Here is an 18,698-nt window from a genome sequence, read left to right as displayed (position 1 = left end):
AAATAGGAAATGACTAGATTAAAACATAATAAAAATGCAGAAGGACCGCACGCGAATTATCCCAATTAGTAGAAACACGCGGATCCTCTTGTGGAGCGGGTCGGGTCTTCGGGTCGGCCACCCAAAACGACGCCGTTTTGGGCGTGTGGGGGGCCTAATGAAACGGCGTCGTTTCCTTAGTGTTATAAAAGTAAAATTTTTTTATAAAAAATTCATTTTCCCTGTGCTTCAAAAAAAAAAGGATTTCTCATTCATTTTTCTCTCGGGCCAATGCCAGAATCCGGCGTGGAGACGCCATGATATCGCCGCTGGCCGCCGTCGTCGGCCACTGCGTGATACGTCTTTTATTCTATTTTTTTATATTTTTTATATGTTTTTAATATATATATACGTGAGAAAATGGACCCAAAAACGAAACTAAAATGAAATTAAAATCACCTTAGGTTTTGGTATTTCGGTTCTCAGATTCGTGATATTTGAGTTTGATTTTTGCACTATTCCTTTGCTTTGATGTTGCTAGAATAAAACTTGAATACCCTTTTTTGTATTTCTCAAGATATTGCTGAATATTTTGTATTTGCAAAAGAACCGAAATCCTCTCCCCAAATGGTTTTAGACTTGGCTCTTTATAGCCATTTACAATGCCCTAATCCTATTGCGTGTTTGCTTGATTTTGCAGGTCGGTTGATGGCAGTAGAGCAGGTGGTGGTGGCAGACGGTGTACGTGACAGGCATGGGGCGATGGGACAGGGGCGAGGCGGCTCCTAGGGTTTCTGCTTTCTGTTTTAGTTTTTTTTTGGGGGGGCTAGGTGGGCTAGGTCTTTGTGGTTTGGGCTGTTAGGTTGATTTAATTTGTTTTTGATTTGGGCTGCATTGTTTTAGGTTTAGTGGGTTTAAGTCTGTTTGGGGTTTGGGTAGTTTTAGGTTTTATTTTTTGTTCAAAATTTGGCCTCAACACGTTACTTGTCAAAGGTGAATATTGCTCTACTTGCCAAACAGGGTTGGCTTCTATTGACTAATCCAAATGCTTTAATGGCCAGAGTACTTAAAGCCTAGTATTTTCCAAATAACAATTTTATGGAGGTTGGGTTAGGGAATCAACCTTCCTTTGTGTGGCGAAGCATTTGGGCTGCCAAGGGTCTGCTGTAAAAGGGTTGTGGTTGGCAGGTAGGTAATGGACATTCGATTTTGGTATGGGATGATACTTGGCTCCTTAGGGATCGGCCCTACAAAATATAGATGGATCGGGTTAGTGGGATTGACAGCGTAGCAGATTTGATTGTTGAGTTTTTACGGACTAGTTTTCGTGACCCGATTGTTAATCTTATTCGACGTATCCCGTTGGCTTCTTATGATTTGTTGGATTGTTGGAAATGGTTCCCAGATAGCACAGACGATTATTCTATCCGTATAGCAGTTACATATTGTTATTGCATGATTTTTCGGGGGGAAGATGATCGATACAGTGGTGTTATGCGGCAGACAACAAATCTTTACAAACAACTTTGGAGGGGCTCAAGTGCCCGAAAAAATGAAATTTACATGTTGGATATACACAAATAATTTTCTCCCTACAAAGGATAATCTGTTTCGTCGGAGAATCGGGGCTGACCGCATGCGCCCACGCTGTGGTAGTGGGCCTGAGACTATTCTGCACGTCTGTCGGGACAATCCTGTGGTTAAGGAAGTTTGGCACGGCTTGGGTTACTCTTGGCACATAATACCGGAATCTGAAGACAACCATTCAATGGGTTAGTCAATTATTTGCTACTTCTGCGAGACATATACAACTCTCTATTCTCACTATCTGGACTCTCTGAACTTCTAGAAATAAACTAATTCATGAGGGGATTTATCAACCTACTCGAAAGATACTCATCTCTATTCTGGGTTTTATGCGTGAGCTAGAATCCCTCTCGCTCCTCGAGAGGATGCTAAGACTGCTGACTCGTCACTTTGGATGTCCCTTGCGGACCCATAGGTTCGCGTGAACTTTAACGTAGGATTTTTTACCGATCTGTAGGCTGCCAGCACAGGGATAGTTGTTAGAAATTCTGAAGGTCTGTTATTAGGCTCGGCATGTTTTTGGGAAAAACACATGCCATGTCTTTTACAGAAAGAAGCTCTCGCGTGTGTGCAGGCCATTCGATTTGCCCAAGATCTTGGCTTTCATTGGGTTGAGATTGAGGGAGACTCGGCGGTGCTTATCTCCAGGCTTCGGAGTCTGGCCACTGATTGGTCGATGGTGGGAGCTTATGTTTGGGATGCGAAGAGACTAGTTTGGGTTTCGAGCATTTCAAGTTCCAACACATAAAACAAAAGGAAATATGGTTGCCCATCTGCTAGCTCGTTAGAGTTTCCTGACGGGATGTTATTTGGATGGAGGATGGGCCGGAGTCTGTGCTGGGGTAGGTGGAAAAAGATCGTCGGGGCTGTGCCTGCTTCTGATGGAGGGCATTCTTCGAGTTCTGTTTCGACCAGATTGGTTATCTTACTGGCAAGCTTTGTTGTAGCTTCACCATGGATCGTGTATCGCGAACTGTTTCTGACGGTGGTTTGGCCTTACTGGACATGCGTGCGCAACTGGGGTTGTTGCAGGGTTTCAGCTGCTTGTTTTCTGCTTTTCTTTTCTGTTTTTTGGTTTTCTTTTGTATTCTGCTTTTGTTTGTTGGGTTGTTTTGCTTCGTAGCATGTGCACCTGCATTTAATGGCGAAGGACACTATGTTTGTTTGCTTGTTTCCAGGTTCTTTCAGTAATAGCATGACCGGTTCATATTAGAAAAAAATAACAAACTGTGTAGGGTGTGTCTCTATTCTTCTCTTAACTCTGTTATCTTTTTTTAGTTGTACTACTAAGAATATTTTAGTATATTAGAACTCTAATCTATAAGTTTACTTAAAGGACATTGTATCCCTATTTCAATATACCAATCAATAAGGACATTTTTTTAAGGTAATAAGATGTAGTCTCATATGAGTTTTAATGAAAGTTTTGTGGTAATTATAGAGAATATTTTATATCCCTTTATGAGGACCCTATAAGATCTAGGATTTTGTTTACTGATTTTTATTTTTTGTGATTTTGAGCTTTGTATCTGAGGTTTTAGATAATATACATTTAATACATTTCAGTTAATTTTTTCCATATTGTATTCTCATTTGTTTACTAATTTAGTAAGAAGTGAAGCTTCTTTTGCCCGTGGTTTTTTCCTCGTTGAAGATTTTCATGTAAAATACTTATATTCGTTCTTCTCTACTTTTACTATCTTGTTATTTATACGGATCAATCCTCAACACAATTATAATATCAAATTCAATTATAAAATTAATTACTATAAGCCACCGTATTAAAATGTACTAGACATTCTTGTAACGCGCATGTGTTCATAAGATTCTACTAAAGATTTTATCTTGCCTTTCGATTTGCCCAAGATAGTCTCTCCTCCTTTTTCTTGGATTAATATATGTGTATGCCGTCCAAAATTAATTTGAGTGACTAATGGAACGAAATATGTTTTCTCTAAATGATCTTACTTACCAGCTTATCCTCCACTTTTAAGTATGCAAGAATTTATGCCTTTTTGTAAAATTATTGGTAGTACAACTCGCAACATTAGTAACTTCCTCGTCACCCCATCTTGATGCTGAATTCTTCCTTTAGAAGTTGCCCATCTACGCTCGTTTGGTCCTTTAATGAGAATTATCCACGCAATCGTCTCATTTTTTCTGCACCAACCAAGGTAAATGTGGTAAGGGTCGATAATTGTGTCTCTTTTTGAGCTTGTTTCTCTATCTCTATTTCTCGATCTAAGATGGTGATTTGGCTTCTTGATTTGCAGTGTGATTTTTCACTAATTTAATTTATGGGTAAATTACAATAGTACGATCACTTAAGTATTAGCGTGTTTTTTTTAGTCACTAACATTATCGATATTTGATATTTTGGTTATTTTTACGCTAAACTACTAATGAAATGGCCTTTTTATAATAACAAATTTATCCTATTAACCTTTATAAATTCTATCAATTTTATCTTAATTTTAAAAAATACAATAAATTTAAGTCTCAACTTTACATATTCTATTAATTTAATCACGATCATAAATATATCCAAAACAAATAGAAAAAGAAATTCTAAAAACGTTTAAAATGTAAAATTATTTAAAATACATAATTTTAAAAAAATGCATAAAAATGAATAAAAATATCTAAAATAAGATTATAAAAATTTAAGAAAATAAAATCATCACCTCAAAATTGATTAATGGTTTAAGACAATTAATTGTTTATAGATTTAACACATAATACTAAATTTAATCTTTAATATATAATATCTTTTGTTAATTTAATTTTTATTTTTTTAGTTAAATTTTATTTATAATATTTTTTTAACTAAAGAATCAAAGAAAATCATATTTTTCACGGACAAAAAAACACATCATAATAAATACTACAAAATATTAACATAATATCAATTTTTTTAAAATTTTTGACTTCATCGTTCTCAAAAAAATCTATCACATCTTGATACGTTATATAATTAAGTCCATTAAAAATATTATCCTTTTATGCATGGTCAGTTTTAGTATCATGATAAATATCTTTATTTTTTATTAAAAAATTAGTCTCTTTTTCATCATTTTGGAATGTAAAATTTATCTCAATATTTTTTACTTTCTTTTTTAACAGATGTTTGATAAAGTTTCACTACATGTTTAAATGTACAACAAGTACATGACTAATATCCCTTTATACCACATCGATAACATTAATTTTTAATAACCTTTGAAGGGTTATTTTGATCAATTTTTTCTTGTCCTCCTTTATTATTCTTTTCCTGATGGTTAAAAGTATTTGCATGGATTACGTGATTTTCCATCAATAATTTGTTATTTTGTTCAGCTACTAAAAAATATGAGATTAATTTGGAATACTTTTTAAAAAAAATTTCATGATGTTACTACTAGAGGCCTGTTTGCTAGGCGCGGGCTTGACTTGGCCCAAAAAATAGGCCTAAAATTTTACCTAAGCTCGACCTAGATTAAAATGTACGTTGAAACTCAGGCTCGGCCCACTCGTATTAATTTTTTATATCATTTAAAAAAATAATACATCGAAAATACTAAAAACATTAACATAAATGTTTCCCAACAAATTGAAAATAAATTAAAAAACAATATGTATGCTTAAATAACACTAAGATAGATATAACTTAACAAGCAAATATCTCTAAAATTGTAATGAACCGAAAGTTACGGTATCGAAAATTGAGTCTTGAGTACTGTTTCCGTGAAATTAATTCATGAATATTTATTAGAAATATTTATGAATTATAGTTGAATGGTTATTTAGTGTTTAATTAAGTGAAGTAGCTTGAATTTAGTTTAAAGGACTAAATTGCATACGGTATAAAAGTTTAATTATAGATTAAAGATTAGTAAAGGGACTAATCTAGCAATTAGACCCTAAGTGTCATGTGTGTGAATGTATGATATAACATGTGTAATAGTTGGTAAAGATATTAAATGTGTTAAAGTAGTTTTTCTTATAGATTAAGTTATTTTATTAGAATAATATTATATTATTAATATTATTATATTGAATATAGATTTATGAGTAAGTTAAAAAAAAAGAAAGAAAGATAGAAAGAGTTACAGAGAGCAAACGTGAGAAAGAAAGAAAGAAAGAAAGAAAGAAATAGAAAAGGAAAATTTGAGGATTAAGGCCCTAAAGCTTGATTGGTAAGATGTTTTAGCTTATTTTCTTATAATTTTTATGTTTATGGATGCCTAATTCAAAGTTCTACATGTATGAGGTTAAAATGAAGAAAAATAGAAAATTTTTAGATATTGATTTAGTTGAATAAATTGAGGTTTTATGGGTTAAATTGATAGAAATTGAAGTTAGAAGTGAAAATTGAGTGATTTATTAAAAGAATTCTAAGTTAGTTTAAATAGGGATTAAGTTGAATAGAGCTCAAAATTTATGTTTTATAATGAATTTTATGAGTTAGAAATTGTTAATGAGTTGATTAAAGAGAATATGAAGCTTAAGTTAAAGAAAAAAGATTAGTAATGGAAAAAGGACGAAATTGGAATTTTTGTAAAAGTTCGATAGAAAGTGAAAATGTGTTTTATGAATTAGTATATTGATGATTTTAATTGTATGATTGTTAATAGCAAACGTAGCACCGGATACGTCATCAAAGAAGGGAAAAGAGAAAGTGAACGAAGATATCGATTAAATTCGATAAATAGTGGTTTGTATTTCTATAAACCGAGCTTAATCGTTATTGCTATATTTGATATTGATATTGTATGAATATGTGAATGAGGTAAGTATTTTTTACCATATTGAAATGAATGTGATTTTGAATACCCTATTAACAGTGTCGTGTTAGTCGGATATAGTTGACATGTCATAGGAATTGGAAGTATTGGGATATTCCGACATTGAGTCGATGAGACACTATGTGTCGACTACTGTTAAAGTTCCGGATTTGTTCCGATGAAGTACTTTGTGTACTATAATGTTAAAGTTCTGGATTTGTTTCGATGAAGCACTATGTGCTTATCCCGGAGTGTGGGTTGGATCTGTGTATCCGTTAGTGTCCGAGTTATGTTAATAAGGGTAAATAAAGTAAAGATTATTAAAGTACTGATTGATATTGAATAATAGCAATAATGTGTTTGAATTACCATATTTTAAAGTTGATTAAGCTATTGTTTATAGAAATACCACTGAGAGTATTCTCAGCATACGGTTTGTTTCCGTGCGCAGGCTAGGTACGAAAGTATAAGGACTCAGCATACAAGCCGATCCCCGAACTCAAATTGGTGAAGTTTCTATCTTTTTGGAAAATGGCATTGTACCTAGGATGTCTTTTGGTCATTTCGAAAGTATCTAAGTTGTTAAGTGATATTTTGGTATGTTTTGTAAATGTTACCAAAACCTTAAATATGGTATGTTTTGATATGTTAGTGAAGAGTAATAAGAGGAAGTGTTGGTAAATATTGTAGAGAGAAGAAATGAAGATGTTATAAACTTAGTTATCAACATTTTATACTAAAATAGATTTGGACAGTAACAGTAGCCCAAATTTGAAAATATACCAAAAATAGTATAAAGTGAATTAGATAATAAATAAAATATGTAATTGAAGCTTAATGAATCTATTTTTATATGGAAGAAACAAAATAGGTAAAAAAGTTGTATTTTATGAGATATTTAAGTTTTGGTGAAACAGGGTTAGAATAATTTCTGGATTCTCTGTTTTGACTTTAGAAATTCACCATAAATTGTGTATTAAGAATTAGGACTCAAACTTTATATGTATGGATTCCTTATTGAGTCTATTTTTAATTGAAACAAATGGCATAGTCATTGGATTTCTGTACAGGAAGAAATTTGATTCGTAGTGCACAAGGGTCAGAGTAGCCGAACCCTGAAATAGGGGAGACTTTTTCTAATAAACTGTACTAATTGGCCTGACCAAAAATTCTAGAAAAAAAATTAGTAAGTAGATATATGAGTCTAGTTTCAGGGAAAATTTACGGAATTGGATTTCTAGTTTCGTAACTCGAGATATGATTTTTTTAGCGACCGTGACGCAGATGGATAGTTTACTACGAAAACTATTTAAGTGCTAAGATAAGTTTTGTAATGTCTCCTGCTTGACTCCAGCAACGGTCTCGGGTAGGGGGACGTTACAAAAATAGTAACAAAATTAACAATAAAATAAAAGTTATATAATATCCAAATAATAACAACAATATAGTAGTAACATAGTAGTAAAATAGTAGCAAAATAATAAATAATAATAATAATAGCAGTTTTTTTTGGTATATTCGAGCTAGGCCAGGCCGACCCGAGCTCGGGTCAAAAAAGGCAGTTTTTTTCCTGTTGTTGTTTTGCTATTATTTTAATATAATTTTGTTATTATATTGCTACTATCTACCTAAGCAAGATAGGTGCAATTTAACACGTAAATGTCTCTAAAATAATAGCAAAATTAACAATAAAATAAGAATTATATAATATCCAAATAGTAGTAACATAATAGTAAAATGACAGCAAAATAGTGAAAAACGACAATAAAACAATAATTTTTTTGAAAATTCAAGCGGGCCAAAAAACCTTACCCGAGACCCAACTCATTTTCTCAACAGGTCTTATTTTTTTGCCCAAACTCATTTTTCAGGCCTATATTTTTTCTCAAACCTTCCTACTTTTTGGGTGGGCTTTGGCCTGGCCCAAGGACAAGTCTAGTGAGGAAAAAATAAAAAAAATAGGATAAAGATATCGTTCGACAATGAAATTCTGTCATTTGTATCCCCTTTGACAGAAAACGGAGGGATCAATTGATGTATTTTAAAAATTTTATCTATCTGTACTAATAGGGCTTGAACTCGCAACATCTGCCTTAACAGGGTGATGCTCTGACCAATTAAACTATAATCTCAGGGAAATAAAGAAAAGTGTACAACATAAAAAGTCTTATGATTTCATTTAAGCCATTTTCTATTTAGATTTTAGATTTGAATTGTTGGGTTGTAACAAACAAAGGCAAGGGTACTGATGAATTGATATCCATACATGTATGCACTTTGAGTGTGATGTTTTTGAACTAATAAAAATATCACTATGTAACAAAAGAAATAGTGTTGCAATGGACTCGAATTAAGAGAAGGATTTTAATCGTATTAATAATTGGACGTGCATTCTTAAATATAAAAAGTAAATAAATTAAATTCCAAATGAATGAAAAGTAGGGGTGAGCTTTCAATCAGATCGAATGAAAAAATTTTGAGTTAATCAACTTAACAAGTCCTACTTTATCATCCTAACTCGATTTGAATTTTTTTTCGAATTGAGTCAAGTGAAATAAAATTCAATTCAAGTCAAATTGTTCGAGTCAAATTAAAAAATTAAATATGTCAAATTAAAATCTTGTTACAGTATAACTAATTTCATGTTATAACATATAAATTTGAAACTATATATATTTGAAAACTTTTTCAAAGCAAAATAAGGGGAAAAAAATAAGATATTTTAGTATGATAAACTTGAATCATTGATTAACTTATTTAAGTCCTCAAAATTATTATTTTAGAAAACTGTAAAAAAATTAACTTTCTTTATATATTCTTTAGAATTTTTTTAAAATTTTTTATATTTTTTAAAAATATATATAAATTTTTAAATTTTATAAATATTTTGAATTTTTAAAAATTATTTTGAATTTTTTTGTAATTTTGTTGAGAGTGGCCAATTTATTCATTTTCAAAATTGATAGGGACCAAAAGGGTATTTACATCAATCTATTATTCGAATTATTCGAGTTATTCAAATTGTAAAATTCAACTCGACTTGAACTCGAATTGCTTATTCGAGATGACTCAAAAAATTCGAATAACTTGATTCGATTAACTCGAAATTCGAAAAAAAATTAATCAAATCAAGTTTTACTCATCCCTAATGAAGAGTATAGGGAGTTGAGGCATATCTTAACCAAAAATAGAAACGGATCAAGGTTTTTCGGGAAAACTAAATTTCATTATTTTGGCTCATATCTGTTACTCATATCTGTTGCATCGGGCATCCTCAAACTATGACCATCAATTAGTCCTCAAACTTTAAAATATTCTAATTACATTCTCAAACTATCAATATTATATCAATCAAGTCTTTCTATTGTTGAAACCATTAATTAACCATTAAATGACGTGTATAATCTTACTTGACAAATGTAAAATTAAAATTTTAAAGAAAAGTAAAAGAATTGCCAAATAACTTTTAAAACTAAAAACCAAAAATAAAGTACAAGCATAAAAGAGTGAGTGAATGATATTTTTTGTAAAAGTTTTAAAAACCTCAAAACAAGATTTTTACAAAATTCATTTTTCTTTAGATTTTTCATTTTAAATTATGTCGCATAGAATCCAACGTCTCATTTAATAGTTAAATTAACGATTTTAATAATAGCAGGCATTATTAATATAACACTAATAGTTTAAAAATGTAATTAGAATACTTTAAATATTGAGGATTAATTTAAAATCAGGATCATAACTTAGGGATATTTAGTGCAATTAAATCTTTATTCTTTAATATTTTGTTTTCTACGAACGGAGAGCTCAACCGATGAAATAGAAAATTGACCGTCTACATCTAATTCTTATTACTTCCGTCATTGCTGCAAAGTAAAGTAAAAGCTTACAGATTCTCTTAAACATCTTTCGCTGTTAACTCGATTAATATAAATATTATTATAAATACAAAAAAATATAAATTTAAGTGTAATGAAATACATTACCCTTCTGTTTAAAAGTTAAGTTAAAAATAATTGTAAACATTATATAAAGAACAAATATGATCTTATAAATTAAAATTAATTATTATCATTAATCAAATCTTTTTAAGAGTAATTCATAGTTTCATTAAATTCAGAGTTTCCTTATTTGATCAAAACATAATGATTTCTTTGAAATGCAAAACAAACTTCATGCATTATAATTCATCAAAAACAAGATAAATTTAAAATGAGAACTTACTGCAAATGGATCATAAAAAAGTTGATATCAAACTTGATGAGATTAAGATCAACCATGGTTTTCATAAGATGATACAAGCACAACAAGGCCGCGACGACGGCGGCTCTGATGGCGGTTGTAGCAAAACTTCCTTGGGATGCAGGTCGTGTTGCGGAAGATTTGATGCAGGTGGTGATACTTTTTCAGGAACTTGTGGTAATCCTTTCGGATCCAGATATCCCACCACCGGTGAAGCTACCGTAGATTGCAGATATCCTCGTGATTCATCTAGTGGAAAGTGTGGATACGGATATGCCCCCGCATGTGAAGCTGGCGAGGATGGCGATCGAGGAATTGATTTGAATGATGGTTCTATTATGGTTGGCAACGGTTGTTCATCATGTAGATTGTGCAGTTCCAGATGTGCCACCAAGGGTGCAGCTGCCGGGGGTGGGGGTTTTGATGGAGCTATTTTGTTTTTTGCCGAGATGCTTACTTGCGGCTCATGTATCCTCGAATGAATCGGATCATCAAATTTTTCCAGAACCAAATGCTGGTGATCTTCTTCAGTTGATTGCTGCTGATCTTCAGTTGTTTGTAGATTATGTACAGTAGATTTTTGACTGGAATGGCTCATATTTTCTGGAAACTCTACTGTAATTCACTCAATACTTTGATAAGGTTTCTCTTGGTTGCTTGGATATTTTGTATTATACACCCACAAGAAATGGACTCATTTATCCATCTATCTATCTTCATAAAACCTCAAAACTGTAAACAGTTATCAGCATATATGCCCTTAAAAGTCTTTTTCTGTTTTCACATTATACCTATAATTTTTAAAATAAAATATTCAAACCTGTTCTTATTCTCTTCATAAGAACCGTGAAAGTCTTATTAATATCGATGAATAGAATCTTTAGCATGGAAAAAAGTGGGTTAGTAAAAATTCTTATTAATATCAAATTATTTTAGAGGAATAGAATCTTTAGCATGGAAAAAGACAGAGTTATTCAATGGTAAAAGTATTATTGAGGAAAATTATAATACGATTTACATTTTGTTTTTTTCTATTTAAAAAATAGATTAATTAATCATTTTACATTAGATTAAAAAGTAAATTAGTTCTTTCTATTAAAAATTTCATCCAATTGTACTATTAAAAGTTAGTGTAGTTGACGGTATAATCAAATAATGACATGTGATGTAAGACCAAATAGATGAATTTTTTAATAGAAAGATCAGTTGATCTAATGTACTTTTTAATAGAGAGTAAAATATAATATAATTTTTCATATAAGAGTTTTCATGGTACTTTTGTCATTATTAAATATAGTTAATATGAATATAACTATTTTGTTTTCATTATTGAAAAAATTTCGAATAAAACTAAAATTGATGGAAATAGTAAATCAATTAACAATCAACGTTTTTATCTAATATGACATGCCACTTCAGTTAATAAATTTGCTCGGGCCTGCTGGTATTTGGTCTCCCAAGTGGAGACGGACTTTGTGAGCTCATTGTTTTGGCAGACAAAGGCTTCATATGACTGGTGAAGTTGGCTAAGAGATTGCTCGCCAGAAAAAATGGTCCTCTCAGATTCTGCCCACTTAGCTTCATTTTCAACACAAGCCTTCTGAAGGGTCCAACTCTGAGTCCACACTCTGCTGCCAACATGGAGAAGGAACCCACCAACTTAGAAAGAGTGGGTTGAGTGGGTTTGTGAACATCATCGGAGGGGGAGGAAGGATAAGTGAACTCCTTTAACTCTTAGGACAACTCCCTGTCCTATTTCTGTTGGACCACAAAGGGAGAGAAAGGATACTATACCACACCAACATGTTTACGCTAAGAGAAGAAGGTTTGGACCTCGCCTGAAGGAGGAGTGTAATAGGGGCACTAATCAGGGGAGTATGGGAAGTTTGGCAGGGAGTGCTTAAACCTAAACCTGCGGGAAAAGGCGTCGAAGTGGGTGTAGGAGGGTCCTCAGCATTGACGAATTCAGTAGGAAGCTCGGGGATGGCTGAAGGAGGAACAGGGGACTCACTCTCCGAAAAGATTAGCTCCTTGCCCGGCCTGTGGCAGGTTAATCTATTGCCACTACCCTCCTCAACTTTGAAGGAGTCTGATACGGGGTTGCGCGCGGACCAAGATCGAGTTGCCAAGTCACGAGAAACTCCTACGAAAACCCTAAACAATCAGATCTGAAACGAAACAGAAAATTAAAAGATTAGATTTTTAAATTTTTAGATCTGAAATAAAATCTCCAAATCAGCAAAGAATCAAATTGAGAATAGAAATAAGTGTTAGGGTTCTTGAAACCCTCAAGGAGATTGTGATTCTGCCCAATTGAACACCAAGATAGTTTTCCCCAAATTTCGACAATCTAATTTCACCCAAAACGAGTATGGAAAAACCCTAGAAATTGGGGATTTTTGGGCTGATTCCTTAAGATAGAAAAAGGCTGAAAACACAATAAGAACAGAAAATAGATTAGATAATGATTCAGCACAAGTAGAAATAAAGAAAGAATTGACAGTAAGAAATTAAAAGATAAGTCCTAAGAAGCCTTGAAATCTCGAAAGATCTCACAACTCCCTTCAAATGGCTCTAATCTCCCCTCCAAAGAATATCAATGGCAAGAAGAAGGTTGAAGATGGCTCCCACAATCAAAAAGATTGTTAAAACAACTTCTAAGGAAAACTCAAGAGAAAATCCTTGAAGAACTCAAAGAGAATTTTCACTCAAATCAAATCTGAAATTTTCAATGTAATTGTAATGTAATGTAGGGTGGTTGGCCAAGCCATATAAATAGGCCTTTCAAATGTTTTCCTAATTTAATTAGAACACTAAAACTAAAACTAAAAAAAAAACTCCTAATTATTTTAATATGGAAATTCGGCCAAGGGTCTTTTATTTGGGACTCTTGGATAAACATTTAAACTAAGTAAAATAAATAAATAAATAAAAATAAAACTTTACAACTTGGGCCACTTTGACAATTTGGCCTGATTTTCAACTAAGTATGGGTGGATTTCTTGATTGGGCTTGGAATCTTCTTATTGGGCCTTGCCCTCAAGAATTTGGGCTTTTGTGACTCGTATCATTCCCCCCTTCCTCAAAAAGATTCGTCCTCGAATCTGAAAAATCAAATGAACTCGACTTTCCTCTATCGAACGGGACTAATGGCAATTGAGTCCACTGAAAAGAATAGCCATGAGATAGTAAATAGCAACGGAAACAAGCTTGTAGTCCAATCATAAGCATAACAGAACAGGTATAACGCATGTGAATGGACAGATTCAGATTACCATGCAAACAATCTAATTTACTCACCACTGCCTCGTCAAATATTTGAAACAAAGATGGACATGTTTTAAGGCATTCAGTCGTCTCACATTGTTCCCACAAACCATGAATAAATTGCGAGTAATAAATCAAATGGTAAACATAATCGTCACAAGTAGGTATTTGAAAAGATTTACATGGTTCACAGAGTTGCATAATCATACCATGCATTAATCGACGGTCTATAGATTCACTCACACATGCATTATCAAAAACAAGAATCTTTTTATCAACCATCAAAACAGATAGATCATCAATAAATAAAATAGGACAGTCAAGCATGTTTCGATCTAAGTGTTCATCAACACGATCTTTATCACTATCCGAGGAGTACAAAAGTGTTTCAAAGGTTTCAAGCATCTTACCTCGATAAGCAAAAGAATAAGGGTCGATTTTACCTTTTTCATTTAAAACAAACCTTCGTTCATCGGGGGCATAGTGTAGTCGAATCTCCGTTGTTGAGTTAACCTTTGTCAAATGGAACTCAAACTTCATGTACAACCACATAAACTGTTTAAGGCAAGAATATAAATTGAAAACAAATTTGGCAAATTTCGTTACCTTATTCTCCAAAACAGATTTGGACAAATTCAAGGATTTTACACAAGGTAAATCAAGAGAATAACAAATCACGCTTCTTTTCGTAATGACTTTATCAACCACAATCGAAGAGTAACAATTAATCGGATCAAAATGATGGGATCTTTTAAGAACTAAGTCACCAAAAGTTTTATCAATAATTTTCAAATCTGCACTGGACTCGGTTTCTAAAATTTCCTTACCTCGCTTACCTTCGAGATCATGTAGTGTGATTTCATCTTTGCTTAAGTTGATCGTATGAAAGCGTCTTTCATTTGAGAGGTATTGAAGTTGAAAGTTATCTTTCGATCTTTCGGGAACCTGAAAAGTAGCAACACAAGAAAAATTCATATCTTGGTTAGTGGAAACATTCCTCACTAGCCTTTCCTCGTCTTTTTCTTTTGTTTCTTTTTCTAACTCATTTTCTCTTCTTTCTTCAACTTCTTTTTCAATTTTCTTTTCTGTTTCACATTCCTTTTCACTCTCAATCTCTTTTTGCTCTTTTTCATTCTCTTTTTCTTTTTCCTCACTTGTTTTAACAGAATTTCTCAGTTTGATTTGGTCCTCATGGACTTGTTCCGGAGTGAGCGGCACTAAGGTAAGTTTCTTTCCTTGATGCTTGAAAGAATACCTATTGGTACGACCATCGTGAGTGACTTTTCGATCCAGTTGCCATGGTTCTCCTAGCAACAAATGGCAGGCTTGAATAGGCATTACGTCGCACACAACTTCGTCTTGATACTTACCGATAGAAAAGGCGATGCGCACTTGTTGAGTGACCCTAAATTGGCCTTCGTTGCTAAGCCCTTGTAGTTGATAAGGTTGTGGATGCTTGGTAGTGGTTAAGCAAAGCTTTTCCACCATCGTCGTGCTGGCTATGTTCGAGCAACTTTCACCATCAATAATAACTCTACAAAGCTTACCTTGTACGTGGCAGCGAGTATGAAAGAGATGTTCTCGTTGCTGCTCGCTCTTTGGTTTTGCCAAAGATGATTGTCCATGATCATGACAATCATCATCCATTCTAGGGACACGTTGAGGGTTGCACCTATGGGGCTGGTTATCCCTATCTTTCTTAATTGGATCTCGATATTGATGTTTTTGATTCACTCGTACCTCATTCAAAGTAGTATTCAATGCTTGAAGTGTAGCATTTATTTGTGTGATTGCAGCAGTATGTCTGTCTAACTGTTGTTGGACTTTCATAAGTGCATCATTATTATCACCTTTAGACATCTTCAAAACCTATAAAAAATAAACACTCAACACTCAAAAATAAAAGTTAGCAAACCTCACCATTAATCACTCAAAAAGAAAAATCAAATTCTCAATGAGGTCGAATTCAATCTTGTGAGTTCTTTATCAGAGTTTATATCAACCAATTAGAGAGTGTGAACCAAACTACCAAAGAATCCTAATTTGCACTAGGATGCCAAAAACTGACGAGACACCAATTGATTCGTGTTGCACCGAGGAAGAAGTTGTGCACACGTTTAAATCCTACTAACACAAGAACCAAGAAGGTGTTAGATAACGTAAAGGAAGAATAAAGGTAAACAAATGAAAACCTACAGCTAAGAATCAATAAAATTTGCTGAAAACAGAAAACCCGAAAAACTGCGGAGTAACTTGACAACTTCGTTTGAGGTGTTCCTGATCTCAAAAAATCACAAAATTAAATCTGGAATGTCTTCAAATATTGGATTTTTGATCTGGAAAATTTGGGCACCAAATTCAACCCGCTGGATATTTTTTTAATTTTTTATTGAATTTCGTCTTTTTTCAATTTTTTGACTTTTTCGACTTATTTTTTTGCGGGAAATATTTTTGTATATTCAATAACAGTGCCAAAAATATGTATGTAAAATTTCAGATCAATCAGAAAACGTTTACCCACTCAAATGAATTTTTTTTCGAAAATTTTTCTGGGTAAAACTGCTGTTTGTAATTTAAAAAATAGAGATCAGTTTAGAAATCAACCAAGAACACCCAAAACGTCCAAAATCTGATACCAAATGATACGGGGTTGCGCGCGGACCAAGATCGAGTTGCCAAGTCACGAGAAACTCCTACGAAAACCCTAAACAATCAGATCTGAAACGAAACAGAAAATTAAAAGATTAGATTTTTAAATTTTTAGATCTGAAATAAAATCTCCAAATCAGCAAAGAATCAAATTGAGAATAGAAATAAGTGTTAGGGTTCTTGAAACCCTCAAGGAGATTGTGATTCTGCCCAATTGAACACCAAGATAGTTTTCCCCAAATTTCGACAATCTAATTTCACCCAAAACGAGTATGGAAAAACCCTAGAAATTGGGGATTTTTGGGCTGATTCCTTAAGATAGAAAAAGGCTGAAAACACAATAAGAACAGAAAATAGATTAGATAATGATTCAGCACAAGTAGAAATAAAGAAAGAATTGACAGTAAGAAATTAAAAGATAAGTCCTAAGAAGCCTTGAAATCTCGAAAGATCTCACAACTCCCTTCAAACGGCTCTAATCTCCCCTCCAAAGAATATCAATGGCAAGAAGAAGGTTGAAGATGGCTCCCACAATCAAAAAGATTGTTAAAACAACTTCTAAGGAAAACTCAAGAGAAAATCCTTGAAGAACTCAAAGAGAATTTTCACTCAAATCAAATCTGAAATTTTCAATGTAATTGTAATGTAATGTAGGGTGGTTGGCCAAGCCATATAAATAGGCCTTTCAAATGTTTTCCTAATTTAATTAGAACACTAAAACTAAAACTAAAAAAAAAACTCCTAATTATTTTAATATGGAAATTCGGCCAAGTGTCTTTTATTTGGGACTCTTGGATAAACATTTAAACTAAGTAAAATAAATAAATAAATAAAAATAAAACTTTACAACTTGGGCCACTTTGACAATTTGGTCTGATTTTCAACTAAGTATGGGTGGATTTCTTGATTGGGCTTGGAATCTTCTTATTGGGCCTTGCCCTCAAGAATTTGGGCTTTTGTGACTCGTATCAGAGTCCCTTTCAGATCTTGACCTCTTGCAGCTACTACTGCCCGCCTAAATCCTAGCGTCGGTAGCTTCCACAGTCTGTTGTGCACTCTCCATTAGCGCCTCCACATCCATAACTTTAGGCTGAGAAGGTTGTGATGGGAGTGAGGAAAGACTGGGGCCTGCAGTATCAAAAGAGGGATCAGCAACATTCTCAGTTAAATATTTACCTGATGACTCACCTCTGAATCCTAACGAGGAAGTGGACCAGTGGAAGGGAGGTACATTGCAAACGATATAAAAGAAATTTAGGGGCTCCCTGCTTCTTCCAACAAGCGCCTAAGCTAACTCGTTATTGACCCCTAATGGCCACGCCTCTTTAGCGAACTATACTATCCTAGGACTCACACCAAGATAAAGATCAGTTGTCCGCCAACTATTTGGGCTTCTTCCCTCTAAATAGTAGCAGAAGATATTTTGGACGGTGATGAGTTTTTTCAATTCCAGAGTGCGTCCCGGACTCAACCTTTCAACTTGCTTCACAGCAATCCAGAGAAACCGAACCCGTTAGGGAGCTTACTCCTCACCAAGATGAATTTGTTGCGGTTTAGGCAAAGGTTGGAAGCCAAATTACTGAGCATGGATTCGCAGCCTTTGCGAACATTGAAATAAATCATCCCAGCTGAGGGCCTCTAAGTTTGGACCTTCAAACGATAGAAGCGTTGGAATAAGCCAATCATGGGTGGCTCATTCCAGATGTTGCAGCTTAGGAAGTACGGCACTAGTGTCCACCAGGATAAACTGGTCAGCTGCCCTGGCCCAGTTCTGTATTCTTCAATGACTGTGTAAAAGAAAGGGTGTAATGGAAGGGGGAAGTCAGCCTCTAACAGGTAGAGAGACAGTATGAAACCCTCGCTGGAAATACTCAGGCGTCTCTCCCCATTAACGATTTCAAAGTGATATGCAAAATTTGGTAACCGGATACCCCAGGCTGCCAAATAATTTACCATATCCTCCTAGGTGATTAGGAAACTATATAACTGCGTCATTGTTGAAGTACTAGTCTCTTGGGACTGTGGATCATTACCGCTTGCAACCGAAGAACTTCTCCGATGACTCCTTTGGCTACAGTGCCCGTAACCCCTAGCCGTCCCTCCTGACACTTGTACGATTCCAGACATGCTAAAAAGGGAATGAGAAGTATGTGCAAAAGATTAAAGAATTACCTTGAAACCGGGTAAAGTCTATAGAGGAAGGATAAACTC

General features: G+C 33.8%; 1 protein-coding gene and 1 long non-coding RNA gene across 2 annotated transcripts; one reads left to right on the top strand and one right to left on the bottom strand.

Annotated features, from left to right (window-relative positions):
• Nucleotides 1–1,403: 1,403 nt before the first annotated feature.
• Nucleotides 1,404–3,094, bottom strand: LOC121207746 (uncharacterized). The gene is made up of 2 exons (XR_005902857.1): nt 1,865–3,094; nt 1,404–1,730 (listed from the first exon to the last, which is right to left on the bottom strand). It is a non-coding gene; the product is annotated as an uncharacterized lncRNA (long non-coding RNA).
• A 7,464-nt stretch (nt 3,095–10,558) lies between these two features.
• Nucleotides 10,559–11,053, top strand: LOC121208110 (keratin-associated protein 5-1-like). Its single transcript, XM_041078609.1, has one exon. The coding sequence runs from the start codon at nt 10,559–10,561 to the stop codon at nt 11,051–11,053; it is 495 nt and encodes a 164-aa protein (XP_040934543.1).
• Nucleotides 11,054–18,698: the final 7,645 nt, after the last annotated feature.

This window comes from Gossypium hirsutum, chromosome A10 (assembly GCF_007990345.1).
Source record: "Gossypium hirsutum isolate 1008001.06 chromosome A10, Gossypium_hirsutum_v2.1, whole genome shotgun sequence".
NCBI classification, from domain to species: domain Eukaryota; kingdom Viridiplantae; phylum Streptophyta; class Magnoliopsida; order Malvales; family Malvaceae; genus Gossypium; species Gossypium hirsutum.
The sequence above is the reverse complement of the archived record's forward strand: the minus strand, read 5'-3'. Positions and strand labels throughout refer to the sequence as shown.